A 15858-nucleotide genomic window follows, 5' to 3' on the forward strand; every position below is an offset into this window, starting at 1 on the left:
GTCTCTGTCTCTGTCTCTGTCTCTGTGTGTCTCTGTCTCTGTGTGTCTCTGTGTCTCTCTCTCTCTCTCTCTCTCTCTCTCTCTCTCTCTCTCTCTCTCTCTCTCTCTCTCTCTCTCTCTCTCTCTCTCTCTCTCTCTCTCTCTCTCTCTCTCTTTCCTTTTTTGTGTTCCATCATCTAATACAGTACACTGGTACACATTAAATTCCTGGAAACTGTTTTGAATAAAATAAGAATAAAATAATGAGACAGACTGTAGTCTAAAAGTAGTATTTGGTTTGGGATAGAGGGAATAGTCTTATTTGCTACATTACCTTTAGAACCTTCTTTTGCTCCAGAAAAGTGCAAACCCTGTTCAGGGAAGTAATCATAATCTCTTTAGGATAATAATAAGTAATGTTGGAAAAATAGATTGGGACAATATTATGAAGAGTCATTACTGTTTTAACAAGTAGCTAAGTCTTTTCCTATAAAAAATAAAGGTGCATTAAAGGCTTTTGGACAATAATAATATAGTAAATATTTATATAGCTCTACAATATGACATCCCTTTGAAAGTAAATCATGTTATATGCAAATGATGTGATCTTTTGAAGTGGTATTTTAGAAATATTTTTCTGGTAGTCTCAATGGATTAGTGTAGGGAGATTCTAGAGACAAGAAGGTTTAGTAGTTCTGATATGAAACACGTTAAAATTTATTTTGCCATTTCATTGTGTTTCCAGTTTTAAATTAATTGACATTTTAACAAAAGAAATTATTTGAATCTATAAAAAGTCAATATATATGCTACTGATGGTTATATATTATAGATAGATTGCTCTTGGATATTAGTGAAAATATACATTTCTATTTACTTCCTTTAAAAATTTATTAATAACTTTTTTGTATCATAGTCCTTTCTGAATATGTCCCCCCCTTCAACCCTATTCACTGAGGCTTCCTTTATAGTTTTTTTTAAAGAAGCCGTTAATTAAACTAAAATATCATTTGTATATGAAAGTACCATGTCAGCAAACCTATGGCATGTGTGCTGAAGGGGGCTGCTCCTTCCCCTTCTCTACCCCCCCTCAAGGACATTTCTCACATCACTCGCCCATCTGCACAGCAGCCCAATGGGAGCTCTTCCTCCTTCCCCTGGTTGTGGTAAGGGGACAGCTCACACATGAGGTGTAAGAATGCATTTGGGGCACTGAGGTTCTAAAAGGTTCGCCATCACTGTAATAGTGTATTTAGTGGTCCCCATTCATTGTCTCCCACCCTTCCAATGAAAGGAGTAAGGTAAATTTTCTCATTTCTTCCTGAGACAATAGTCATCATTACAGTTAAGAGTATTCAGCTTTGTTTTAAAGTTCATTGCATTTATGTTATATTGACTCACCATATTATTTTCTGATTCTACTTACTTTATATCAATTTTGTGTTTTCTATGTTTCTCTGAATTCCACATTTTTGTAGTACAATAATATTTTATCATATTCATCTATTAGAGGTCTTCTCGTTTTTTAATTCCTCATTTGTTATTTGTCATTTCTTATGATATAATAAAATTATTTATCATTCATATACCACAGTTTGTTTAGTCATTCTTTAATAAATGAATACTTATTTTGTCTCCAATTTCAACTTTTATTTTTTTGTGCATGTGTGTGTATGTATGTGTTTGTGCTCTTACTAGAAGTACTGCTATCTGTTGCTAGTCTTTCACCTCTTTTGACTATATTCCCACTATTTAATCTGTGGGTCAAAATTTTTCAGTAGTTCAGTAACTTTTTTCACATGCTTAATTACCTTCTTTGCATGGATATTATCCTAAATTTTTCCATTAGAATACATAACCCAAATATTTAAGATATTTTTTCCATTATAGATATAGGAGTTCATGTGTCTTCTTTGGATTTTTCATTGTTTTAATTTAACTTGTATTTTTATTGAGTAGTAGACTTTTAAGTCCATTGATGAACTATTTCAGAAAGAAAAGACAAAAGAAAAACAATTTACTGATGCAACAGAATCATTGATTAACCAAATTAACAAGAGATACAACCAAAAGGATGATTTAAATTCTTCAAGAAAATTTAGAGAATCTTTGAATGACAGGTATGTTGTAGAAAAGTTAATTTATTATTTGAAATAATTTGTTTACATATACTTTTAGGGTTGTTATTTTAAGAATTTTTCTTCAAATAGAATATTCTAAATATATATTTTTAAACTGATGAGAACAGTTGTGTGTTTTGAAAAATGTACAGAAGGGGAAATGAATTTATATATATAATCCCAGATCAGATAGGAATATAAGATAGTGACATCTTGTTCTCTTCATACTTTAAACATGAATCCCATTTACAAAATTCCCAGCGTAGTTGTCCAGACTACCTATTACCTCTTGAGATATGGTCCATTCCAGTTCTGAATAATTTTAATTATTAGAAATGTTCTTGATATTGAGTCAAAAATCTGCTTTTGTAACTTATACCTTTATTTTTAGTTTTTCCTTCCTGAGTCAACCAAAAATGAATATCCTTCAGATAATTAAAAATAAATCATTTTCATTTCTTAGTCTCCTTTTCTTATTCTTCATCTATATCACACTCACACACATACACACACACACACACACACACACACTATAGATAACCATTGAGGATCTCATAGGTTTTATGTCCCTTTTGATTCTATATTATATTACGTGGATGTTAGCTCCTATTAGGTCAAATATCGTCTGTATCCATATGAATATCAGATCTTTATTCATTCCTAGTCTCTCTGATCAGATAACATTTCTCCTGCTGCTTCTTAGAGATCTCTAAATGCCATGCAGGCATCTCAAACTCAACATGTACAAAACAACTCATTCATTATGTTTATCCCTAAATTCATCCTCCTTCCAAATTTAATTATTATTGTTGGGGGTACATTCTAGGCATCTAGACCCATAGCCAAATGTCATTCTCAAATCCTTGCTCTCCCAATATATCCAATTTGTTGAAAACTTATATTATTTTTACCTTCATGACATCTCTAGAATTTCTCCTCCATTCATCTAACTACAACCCTAGTTTAGGCCTTCATCTCCTCTTGCCTGAACTATTGAAATAGCCTTCTTACCATTCTACTGCATCGTCTCCCCCCATACCAATCTATGTAGCACAGTGAAGTTAATTTTTCTCAAATATATGTCTTAGAGAAAATATATTTTTGCAATTAAAAAATTATAAAGTAAATAAGACATAAATCTGACCATATTATCATCACCTGTTCAATGAGCTCCAATGACTCTCTTTTACCTCTAGGATCAAATGTAAATTCTCTTTTTTGGCATTAAATATCTTCATGACCTTGCCTTTTCTCTCCATCTAGTCTTTATATACTCCAGCCCCCTTGGTGTGATTTGATTCAACTACATTGGCCTACTTGTAGTTTCTTATAATTATGTAATTTAGATTGTTTTTTGAACTTGTGAAGAATCTTCACATTTGTCCATATTACCTTTAATCTTGTTAGATTTGACCCATTATTGTACCCTGGCAAGACCATCATGGTCATCCAATATATTAGCTATCCCTACCAACATCATTTTATCCCATAGAAATGATAAGCATATCATCTATGCCTGTATTAAGTGGACAGAGAGCAGCATTCCCCTAAAATTGAAATTAATCTTAATATTTTAATAGCCAACTTGGAATCTACTTGTTCATCTCAGTTTATTGATATATTTTTCCCTCATTACCTATATTTCCCAATATGTCTTTCTTCCTACCATTTCCAGAGAGGAATCCTCCAGAATAATAAAAACATTTCAGCAAAATTAACCAGACTATCAGATAAGGCCAAAAATATATTGTATATCCATGCTTCCCCCTTTTTTCAAAGAACAGAAATTAGGTGTGTATTTTCTTTTGTCTTCTTCAGGACTAATTGTGAAATGAAACTTTACCGAATTCACTTTGATTATTTTGTTACTGTTGTTCATTATATTTATATGCTATAGTCATTGAAAATATAACTTTTGTGGTTATATTTTAGTTTTCATGCTTTGTATTAATAGTATTCATTGATTTTTATAGGACAGTAACATTCCTTTGCATTCATGCACCACAGTTTGCTATTCTGAAATCAGTGGGCATCTCCTTAATTCCAATTCTACTTCCTACAATGTTGATAAAAATAGGAATATATAGAACCTTTCATTTTATTAGTGACTTTTTTGGCATATGTGCTTGGTAGTACAATCTCTGGCTCAAAAAGTATGGCTGTTTTAGTCATTTTCTTAGAATAAATGCAAACTGGAATTATTATTGACCTAATTTACAACACCACCAACAATGTATTTATATGTCTGGCTTTCCATAATCCCTCCAATACTGACTATTTCCATTTTTTGAAATCTTTGCTAATATGCTTAGTTTGAGGCAAAGCATCACAGTTGTTTTGATTTGTATTTCACTTATGTAATGATACTCTGAATCTTGTCTCCTAGAAAAACATCTTCTCAGAGTTTTGAGGTGTCAAGATATCATTCTCTAATGCCATTAGTTTAAGTCCCATTCCAGTATGTTTCTCTTTACTGTTATTCTCCAGTAATTAGTTCCATGTAACCAATTAACAACAGTAGGTTTTATAAAGGAATATTTACTTCAAATACATAGCAAGAATAGTAATATAAATATTTCTCTTCTTTCCACCCTTCACCCCAACACCTGGAGAACATACTCTCTTTTATATCACCACAATTCCTGAGAAGAGTACATTTAGATTTGAAGTTTCTACGTAATGTTTGTCTCACCAAATTCACTTCCAAATGTAGCACAGCTTTTGAATAAGTCTAAGTGTCAGATAATACTGAGCTGGGGCAAGCACCTCACTTAATACTTCACCATTGGGCTTCCATTAAAACTCTGGATCCTGAATCTCTCAGGTACCTCACTCTCCTGACTTTTTAGATAATCTGAAGATTTTATTCATTTCTAGTTCATATAAAAAAAAAACAAGAAAAAATAAACACAGTAAAAGTAACAGCAAGGCCATACATTCTTGATATCATTAAGCAGTCTACTTGGGAGATAAGAGTCTGACCTCTTTACCCACACTGGGACTATCCCATATGTTTTTTACTGTCAGTCTTTTTGGGAAGAGCCAAGGGACCAATAACACCGTAACTGGTTATTTTGAATGCACTTCAATTTTGGCTACACAGTTAATCTGTTATTCTCTTCATCATGTAGCTAGTGGATTAGAACAAGCTACAGGATAACTCAGTATACTCAGGATTGGGGGAAAAGATTCTTCCAGTTTTGTATCTCAATGCCTTTCAATAAGTAGATTCCTAAGCCTCTTCCATCAATCTCCAACTCTGTTACACTTACTGAATTGTAGCAGTCTTTCATATGATTGTGAATAGTTGACAATTCATCTTTCGAGAACGGTTCATATACTATATCAGAGTATATGGTGTCTCATGCACTAATCTTGTGTATTTCTGTTCATTTCTGAATATTAAATGCCATTTTGGGGGGAGGTCTTTCCTGATCTCCACACCTGATAGTACTTTCTCCTAAAAGAGGAAGATAAATTACTCTCCTCTTGTTCTAAGGAAAAGTCCTCTAACTTTCACCTTAATGCATTCTGTTGTTCCCCATGACTTGAAATGATCTTCTTCATATCGACCTTTTGATTTCTCTATCTTCCTTTAAGACACAACCTAAAGCCTACTTTTTGTAGAAAGTCTTATCCAGTTCCTTTTACAGGTGATTGTCTTCATATTTAAGATTACTTTTTTATTTTATATGTGTGTGTACAGATATATCTTATATATACCTTTATTGTCACCCCTAATTGATTGTAAACTTTTCAAGAGCAGGGATTTCATTTTTCTTTGTATTCCCAGCATTTAGTACAGTACCTGACACATAATAAGTACCTAAATTCTTACTGATTGATTTCTCTATCTTGAATATGAGGCCCTTATCAGAGATATTTGATGCAGATTTTCCCAGTAAGTTGCTTACCTTCTTATCCTAGTTGCATTAATTTTGTACATGTAAAAACTTTAATTTCTTGTATTTGAAATTATTTTTTTCTTTATAAACATTTATGCCTTGTTTGATTAAGAATTCACTCCTCAACCATTGCTGTGAAGGATACCTGATCTGCTTCTTCTAGTTATTGTTTTTTTAATGTTATCTTTATTATTCAGGTGATATTTTTATATTATTATGCTATATAATGTAAAGTATTGCTCTGAAACAAGCATGTGCTGGAGCCAGCTTATACTAGCTCCCAAGAGCTGATCGTTGAATTTTTCAGTATGAGCATTTACTCTTCAAGAAATGGCAAATGCTATGAATTTGGGGTTCAATGTATTGTTTTGTTGATTGTCTAGGCTTAAGAAGGTGATGAAGAAAATGTTAAGAAGGCAGATTAGATCTTCTGGTGTTTCTTGTGTACTTTTTTCTGGGAAAATGGTTATTAAATATGTATCAAGACATCAATCGACTCTGAACTCTCCAATAGAGCTCTTCCTCAGAAATTTATTTTCTGGGTTTTATTGAACTTTAGGTTAATGAATCCAATTGTTCCCGATTCTTATATATTCTGCTCTATTAACCTACTTTTCAATTTTTTAGGTCAGTGACAAATAATCTTCATGCTTACTGCTTTACAGTATAAATTAAGCCACCAGTGTTAATTTTCCCAGTCATTACTACTTTTTTCATAGTTTCTTTTGATATTCTAGAGCTTTTGTTCCCCTCTCATTCTTGTCCTTTTGTGCCTTTTTTTTTAGTTAATTTAGGTTTAATCAAACAGCATTTCACTGTGGCATAGCAATATAGACATTATACTATCTTATAAAAATGTAACATTTATTTATCTGTTTATAATAAATCTAAATTCCAACACTGTATGCCCCTTGAGGTTTTTGTCTTTATTCTTTGTACCTCATATAGGTCTTGGTACTTAATAAACTCTTGATAATACAGCTAAGGGAATGCAAATAATTGAGTGCCAGGCCTGGATCGAGGAAGATTCATCTACCTGAGCTCAATATTTAGCTTGACAGCTGTGTGATTCTGGGAAAGTCTTTTAGCCCTTTAAGTTTCCTCATCTATAAAATGAATTGCAGAAGGAAATGACAAGCCACTGCAGTATCTTTGCCAAGAAAACCCCGTATGGCAACGCAAAGAATTGGAAATGAGTGAAAAATAACTGAAGACACTAAGAAGTCATTGTTAAATTAAATTAAATAATAGAAGCTCTCATTTCAGGTTTTGTAACCATTTATCCAGATCATAAAAGTTTGTGGTACATTATTTAAAGATGGAGCCTTAAATCCAGAAGAATTAGAAGCAAGTCACGATCTCCTGTGCAACTTTAAATTTTTAAATTGCCAGAACAGAGGAATCTACTTTAATAAAGATCACTTCATTATACCACTGGAGTCACAGGACTAGACAAAAAAAGAAAATCTAATTTATCACTAATTAATGATTCTATGGAAGCACTAATACATCAGGTTTCCTCACAAATTCAAGAACCAAAGTGTACTATAATTTTGTTGCTATCACAGACTTACTTAGCTATACTGCATTTTTAAACAATTGTCTCTCATTCTTCTATTTCTCAAGTGATTTTTTTCTTATTTTTTAATAGGAAGGATTCCAATAAAATTGGTCTGCTTATCAACAAGGTAGATTTAATTTGGTTATATAGAAAAATAGTCAAATGTGAGATTAGTGATTGATTCAAACCTTCTCTTTTTCAGTTCTATTTTCAGTTGTTATATAGTGTATAAAAAGTGAATAATTTAGTAGCTGATGAGATTATATGCTTAGAAGTAATTTGGTTTTTGCCCTAAAATTTTTGAATGATAAATTCAGGGTAAATCTTTTTCTTTAAAATGTACAAATACAATGTATACTACCCACTTATATAGAATACATATCATTATGCCTTTGATAGTACTATAGTATCAACAAATGCATAATTTTTCTTTCCCCTCTAAAAAGAAAGAAGTAAAATTATAGTTTTTTAAAGATAAAATTTTAAATCCACCATCTACAAGAACTTTTTTTCAGTCTTTACGATTTACCTCCACTTTACCAGTTTTTAATTTTGTTTGTACATAGTTGTTTGCATGTTGTTTCTTCTACTAGAATATGAGCTTCCTGAGAGAAAGGAATAATTTTGCCTTACTTTGTACCCTCAGCACTTGCTTCAGGGTACAGCACATAGTAAGTGCGTAGTAAATCCTTCTTGGTTTAATGTGATTTGAGAGCAAAGAAGGAAGAAGAGTATTAGATAACACCAATATGGTACCTCTGACCAGAGTAATGAAGTTGTAAAGCAGAGCCAAGTTTAGGAAGAAAGGCATTAAGCTAAACTTTGGAAATATAAAATTTGAGATACAGTTGGGTTATCTAGTAGACATTTCCTGTTGGTTTTCTGAAATGTGGGTCTTAAAGGAGAGGCCCAAGTTTGAGTTTCTGTGTATTAATTATGTAATCATATCATTATCAAGTAATTTTAAAAAAATACTTTTTTGTATGTAGGAAAAATTCCAGAATAAAAACTCTAGACAACTGAAGAGGACTACTTTTGTTAATATGACTTCTGAATGTGCTTTGTAAGTAATTTTTTCCTAAAAATTTTCCATTTACTGCTTATGATAGCAATTAAACTCATATATGCTTATGATAGCAATTAAATTCATACATGCTTAGAGTGATTTTATTAAAGTTGCATTTTCAGCATCACATTTTTAATTATTATTTCAACAGGAATGATGTCTACAATTTTAACTTGAATGGAGCTGATGACCCTACCATAAGACTTGGTGTAAGATTAATTCAGTTGGATTAACCCTTTATTCCCCAAATTCAATCCACATTAATGAAAATATACTACAGACATTTAAAATTTGGATAAGATATAGGCCTTGCTTTTTTGGAGTTTGCAATTCATGTAGAAGTAAGGTATAAAACACAAAAAATGCCTTTTAAGTATAATAATTATTTAAAATTTAGTAATATGTGGGGCCTGAGAGGGCAAAGTGCTTAATTAACTAGAGAGATCATGGAAGACTTCCTAGAGGAGGTAGCATTTAAGTTGGGCTTTTTAAAGAGATGAGTAGGGATACAAAAGTTGAAGAAGGGAATGAAGAACATTCTGAGCACAGGAAAAAAATCTGAGCAGTTAAGAGGTAGGAAATACAGGACAAATTTAGGGGACAGGTGATAATCTAGTTTGTTTGAAATGTACAGTGTGTATGTGGTTGTTCAGTCACATCTCACTCTCCCCAATGATTACACTGTTAATGGGATTTTCTTGATTACGATACTGGAGGAGTTTGCTGTTTCCTTCTCCAGTGGATTATGACTTTTCCAGGATCACACAACCAATAAGTGTCTGAGGCTGAATTTAAATGTAGGTCTTCTTGTCTCCAGGCTCTCAGTATTTTATCCACTGAGCCATCTAGCAGTCTTTAGAAAAGTGCAGAGAAGGGAGAAATACGAGAAAAAGTTGGGAAAATAGGGTGTCATCAAATTGTGGAGGACTTGAATGGAGTTGTTGGGATTATGTAAATGGGAGCCTCTGAAGATTTAGAAGACAAGAATGGTATGTGAGGAAGATGTATCCATCTGTGTGTAGTATGAAGAATAAATTGAAGGGAGGAGAGATTAGATGTGGGAAGACTTGTTAGAAGGCAATTGGTAATTAGAGCCTATAGTCAGTTTATAATATAAGGAATAGAGAGAATGGGTGTATGTGAGAAATATTGCAGAGGTGGAATAAGGGCCAAGATAATGCTAAAGTAGTACCTCTGTTCAGAGTATTCAAATCAGAAAGAGAGAACAGGTTTAAGAAGAAAAACGGTAAACTTAGTTTTTGATATGTTGAATTTGAGGTTCAATTAGTATATCCAGTGGAGAATTCCTCTTTGAGATATGTACCAAAATTTCATAAGAGAAGCCCAGGTTTTAGATATAATTTAGATATAGCATTATAGTGATCCTGTAATCAACATAAGTATCTCTTTATAATAGTTAAACTATCATGTACAAAATGTTTTCTCTATTATTAAGTTATGTTTCTGTATAGTTATCTGACATCTTTAATGTAGGCATATGTTAGAAGAGGTTATTGGCAATAAACCTTATTTCATTATTTAATTTTCTAAGTCTTATTTTAAAGTTGTGATGATACCCTTGAAATTGAGAAATTGAAATAACTATATATTTGTTATTGTATTTCTTTATGATAACAATTAAACTCATACATGATTTTATGGTGACATTTGTAACTATATGACTGAAAACTAACTCTTTTTGCTTAAATTTGCTTAAATTTTTTACCGTTTTATTCTCTTAAGTTACTATGTAGTTTACTTCTTTTTCATATTGCAGACAGAGGAATTTCACACTACCATCCGAGAAACTTCAGTAACTAACTCAAAGAAGTTGTAAGTATTTTGATTAAATGCATATTTCAATTTAAACTATTGTAATCAATTACTATTTCCCCTAATGTTTCATTTTGTATCATATTACTCTCATGAGTTATAATACTTGAGAACACATGTGACTGTTAAAATGGCTTACTTAAATATTTAGTTTTGTAGTAGCTAAATGCAAGAATAGAATCATACCATCTTGGAATAAAAAAAAGACCCTTAGAAATTAAATGGTTCAACACCTTTGTTTTACAACCTGGGAAGTTGAAATCTTAAGTGATCTATTTGTGATCCTATAATCAATTCAGACTAAACATATTTCTTGGCTTTCTTTTTGTTGCCTCTGTATAATAAACATAAATTTTAACATTTATTTGTTTAAGGTCAGGTTTAAGGAGTCATGATGGAAGTGAAGCTTCTCTAAAAGGGAAAGATAAAAAAGTAAGATTCTTAATCATAATTCTTATAAATATGTTAAAAACTATTTTTACATTCAAAATGACCAGTTTTCTATATTAAAAAGGTCATAGAGAAACAAACCATGGAAAAATAAAAATTTTCATGATTAGCCCTAATTTTTCGGGACGTTTTTTGCCATAAGCAATTCAAATTGTAGAAGTAAGTTGACTGAATTGTTGACTGGAATTTCAGCTTTCTGTGTTTAAAAATTCATTTGAATACAATTTGAAATAAAATTTTCTTTTGTTTTTATATTTTATTAAGTTATATGTATTTTACAATTAACTAGTTGATCTTCAAAATGAACACGTCATAAAAAACACTAAATCTATATATTTGGCCTGACATATTTAACTATAGTTTCCTTGATGAAAGGATTAAAAAGGAACAGTCAAGTTTTTATAAACAATATTCCAAATGAACAGTTTTGGAATCCAGAATTTAATAAAAATATGAGAGTAAACTAGATTGCTTTTTGTGATAATAGCATACAAGTTTCTCACCCATACATGAACTCATCTTTCTTATACTATTCTTTCAGTCACACTATATGTACTATATAGCACCGAATTACAGAATACCACATTGTCAAATAATTAAATTGCAAATTGCATTGTCAAATAATTAAATTGCAAATCATCAGATGGGCATTGGAGACACATGATAGGCATAAATTGGCTATAAAATATTAGTGATCAAAAACTGTTCAAGAGAAACCACATAAAGTATATGGTCAAGGAAATGTATGACCAGAACAAGAAGTGGGTCAGTCATCAGTATATCTGTTTATTTGATACCCATATGATTTTCAGAAATGTAGATAAAGCTCCAGCATTGTTAAGTGAACCTCTTATAGAAGACATAGGTAACTGTCACATCAAATTAAGTATAGTTACAATCTACACTGTTGGAAGAGTACCCACATTGATGATATGACAGATCTACCAAAACATCAAAGACACTAATTCAACTGGTTAGTTTTGTTCTAATTAGATACACATGCATCCATCCATAGTAATAAAATTATTCAGTGCTTTACTCTGAACAGTGAGAAAAAAATTTTACTAATGAAATTCCCAAGTTTGGTTTTACTCATTAACTTATATTGAATTTAATGCTTACTTCTTAATATGGTTCATGTAAAATTATTATTTTTATATTTTAAACATTCTTTTTTTTTAGATTAGAACAAATAAAAAAAAGAAACACCTCTTTAGTGACACAGACACAGATCATAGAGGTGATGACAGCAAGACTGATATTAGCTGGCTAAGAGAATCAAACGAAAAAGCCAAACCTCATCTGGTAGATTATAGCAGAAATAAAAAAGTGAAAAAACCTAAAAATGTGAAATCAAGTAAGATTATTAAATCAGGTAAGAAATTACTTTTAGAGAAAATAGCTATTTTTCAGTTATATTTTAATTTATAACCTAAAATTTATTTTGACTAAGGTATTTAAGAAATATAAATTTTCCTAAAGTTAATTTTTATTTATTTTCATGTTGTTGCTTATTATGAGAGGCAGTGTCCCACAGTAACTAGGCAACTGTAGAATAAAAACTTCCCAGATTAAATCCAGGCTTTAATATACACCATTTGCCATGTGATGCTGTGAGGTCACTACTCAACATCTCTAGTTAATTCTTAAATCTAAGTTACTGAGGAGTTATCTGCATTGTAGAATACAGGACTTTTCTCACAGGAAATTTCTAGGATAAGCTTTTAAAAAATATAACCATAAAATTGCACCAAGATTTTTGGAATACCCAATTTAGCGGTTTTCTTCCTTCTTTCCTTCTGTCCTTCAGTCCTTCTGTCCTTTCTTTCTTCCTTCCATCCTTCCTTCATTTATTTGTAAAAGGTCCTTTACAATTTCATTGCTAAATTCCTGATAATTAAACAACTTACTTCATTATTCATCTTTTTTTCTTTGCCTCTGTAAAGTTATATTAAGGATGATCAGTCCTATATTACAGGACTCATGTTCCCTTCTCTACATATGTGCTGTTATTCAGAATCTCCTTTCATGTGTTTATTGGTGCAGAAATAGACTTTGGGAATATATATGGAATTAAAGCCAAGAGAGCAACTTTTATACACTTTGGAAAAAAGTAGAAGAAATCTCTCTGTTAATTAAATAGATTTTATCAGGGGTCTGTGAAAACAGATGGAAAAAATAATCTTTTTTATTCTAACTGAATAAATTCTAACTTTCTAACTAAAATTTAGCATTTTCTTCAATTATTTAAAAAATTATGAAAAGGAAAAAGAGGTTCACAATCCAAAAAATGTTAAGAACGCTTGCTTTAAGATGACTTTGAGAACATAGCACCTAAAATATTTTAATAAATGTTGTTTCTGGAATGTTTTGAAATATATTAATGATCATTTAGTTACTTGGTTAATATTAATTATTAATATTAGTTTTTCAGATGTATATCCATTGGTTGAGACAGTGTTATAAAAAGGGTGTATATATGATCCCCAGTTTTACTTAACCCCTTTCATGTATACTGCATATGCCTGTTCTCTGTCATCCAAATTAATAATACGTTTCAGTTTTCTTTCTGATTTATTTACCCCAAGAAGCTTTTTGTTCCATTTATTTATACACATCTGATATTCTAATGTTCATGAATCATCCTACCCTTTGACTTTGGAAGAGAGTTCAGAGGGGTTCCACTGATTTCTGAATAGTAATAAAAATAATGGCTAATGTTTTTATAATGCTTAGCATGTGCAAGGCACTACTACATGCTTTAAAATTATTATCTCATTTGAGACTCGCCTCTGCAGAATAGATTCTATTATCATCCCTATTTTACTAATGAGGAAATTGAAGCAAAGAGAGGTTAAGTGACTTGACCAACCAAGGTCACAGTGAGTTTGAGTTTGAGTCTGAATTTGAACTTGGGTCTTCCTGACTCTGGACCTGGTGCTTTGTGCCACCAAACTTTTAACTTCGAGGAGATTCTCTATTTTAGATCCTTTAGCAACCTGAATTAAATATTACATACCTAATATTAGTTCAAGTTCCTTAAATGTTTAAACAATATCTATTTTTTATATACAGAGTGTAGCTGCCCTGTATTGATTTTTACTTTCTTCCATATTTTAACTACAAAAAATGTTCCCTATTTTCAGGTCCATCAGTAGAAGTGAAACTATCAAAACCCAAAAAGGTAAAACTTTCTATTGATACATTATATGCTTTTATGTCTCAAAAAATATATGATTTCTCTGAACTCCTAACTACATTATCACTTCTATTTGCATATCTCTAAGAATTCCCTCTGTCTTTTGCTTATTCTGACTTTCACTTTCATTATTTAAGACTATTAATGACTCATGAAATACTGTTATTATTGATTTGTTTTATTTTTTCTATTTTATAAACAATGGAATTTTGTTTATAAAGTCTTTTAGTTATAATTATGAAACATTTTAAAGGTAATAAAATAAAATAATCAGATATTTAATGATTCTGGTCAACTGACTTTGATCATAAAAGCCTAGGAAATGCACCGGGATGAGGAATTTTTTAAATTATCATTTTATTAATACTTTTAAAATAATACTTATACAGGTGTATAATTGCATTTGCATCCATAACTTGTTTACAGAATTATATAGCTGTTTAAACATTATCCATACCTTGCTAAAATATTAATTTTTCTAATAAAAATGTAGACCAATAGAGTTTTCAATCAAAATGATATCTAATAATATTAATTAATTTATCCCAGACTCATAATACAGATCCCACCAACAAGGTAGATGAAAGAAGCACAGAAGCTACAAGACCCCAACGTCCTCGAAGAGCAGGTTTAGTAAAAAAAAATTATAAAGATTTCTCAAATTCAGAATCAGAAACAGAACAAGAATCTTTACCAAGTCCTCCCAGTAAAGAGAAATCACTAGTTCAGGTAAACAGTTTAAATTAAACAAATTATACATTTTTACAAATGTTCAAGAATAATGGTCACATAATTTTCTTTGTTAAAGCTTTGCCCTTCAGAGGAGAACATTTATGTAGAACTCTTTAAGAGTTCTTTAAGAACATTTAAGAACTCTTTAAACTCTTAAAATTTACAAAAATTATCTTTATAACACTGATTTATAAATTAACTGCCATTAATTATATTTAAAAGTAAACTTCTGGCTATATCTATCTATTCATATATATACTTGATAATTATAGGCATGCTTTTTATGTTCTAGATAAGTACAATTAATGACTTATTTATAGATTCTGTGACTTTACATGCTTTATCCTCTAGATCAGTAGTTACCAAACTGGAGCATGCAGGGAATATTATTTATAAGAATGCTATTAAGTTTATTTTCAAAGTAAGAATTTAATTAAATATTCTTGAAAATATTAAGCAACTGATTATATATATAATACATATATATAATATATATACATAATATAAATAATACAATTACTCTTGCCCTTGGGAAGTCTACGGGCTAATACAAATGAAATGCTTATGAGTATAGCTAGGCAGTATATACACATATTGCACATATACTTATACTTCAGTCCTTAAAGGTTCCATGATGGTTAAATAGGAATATGGATATTATTTCCTTCTACTGTTACCGTTTAGGAGGTCATCTTCAAAAGTTGTTGTGATCAAAAAATTCTTCAATTCTTCTCAATTAACAAGCCTGGCAATATGTAAAATATGTTATAAATACTATACAAAATTCAATGGAAATTTAAGCCTTGATCGAGAAAGTCTTCCTTTGAGCATTTGAAGGATATTTCACAATGATCCTAAAAGGAATTACAAAGGGAAAAAGGAATTACAAAGGGAAAGAAAATATTAGGAATCTTTCTAGGTTTAAGCAAGTCACTGGAGTAGAAATGAGCATAGTATATATACTAAAATGGGCCATAAAGGCACTTTTTTCTAAAATAGTTGAAAATATTCAT

At 30.9% G+C, this 15858-nt stretch overlaps 1 protein-coding gene across 12 annotated transcripts in view; it reads left to right on the forward strand.

The window, feature by feature from the left end:
- The window catches only part of SYCP2 (synaptonemal complex protein 2), a 123050-nt gene that overhangs the window by 62631 nt on the left and 44561 nt on the right, over positions 1 to 15858 (forward strand). For all 12 annotated transcript variants that reach the window (XR_008915427.1, XR_458499.3, XR_458500.3 and 9 more), the window contains 9 exons: positions 1972 to 2099; positions 7656 to 7692; positions 8555 to 8628; positions 8783 to 8840; positions 10409 to 10464; positions 10839 to 10896; positions 12097 to 12289; positions 14061 to 14098; positions 14663 to 14842. Coding sequence is in view for 9 of the 12 variants with exons in the window: in XM_007475626.3 (XP_007475688.2) it covers positions 1972 to 2099; positions 7656 to 7692; positions 8555 to 8628; positions 8783 to 8840; positions 10409 to 10464; positions 10839 to 10896; positions 12097 to 12289; positions 14061 to 14098; positions 14663 to 14842 (822 nt within the window). In the remaining 3 variants the exon portion in view is untranslated. The remainder of the gene's footprint in view (positions 1 to 1971; positions 2100 to 7655; positions 7693 to 8554; positions 8629 to 8782; positions 8841 to 10408; positions 10465 to 10838; positions 10897 to 12096; positions 12290 to 14060; positions 14099 to 14662; positions 14843 to 15858) is intronic.

Source organism: Monodelphis domestica, chromosome 1 (genome assembly GCF_027887165.1).
Source record: "Monodelphis domestica isolate mMonDom1 chromosome 1, mMonDom1.pri, whole genome shotgun sequence".
Taxonomy (NCBI): Eukaryota; Metazoa; Chordata; class Mammalia; order Didelphimorphia; family Didelphidae; genus Monodelphis; species Monodelphis domestica.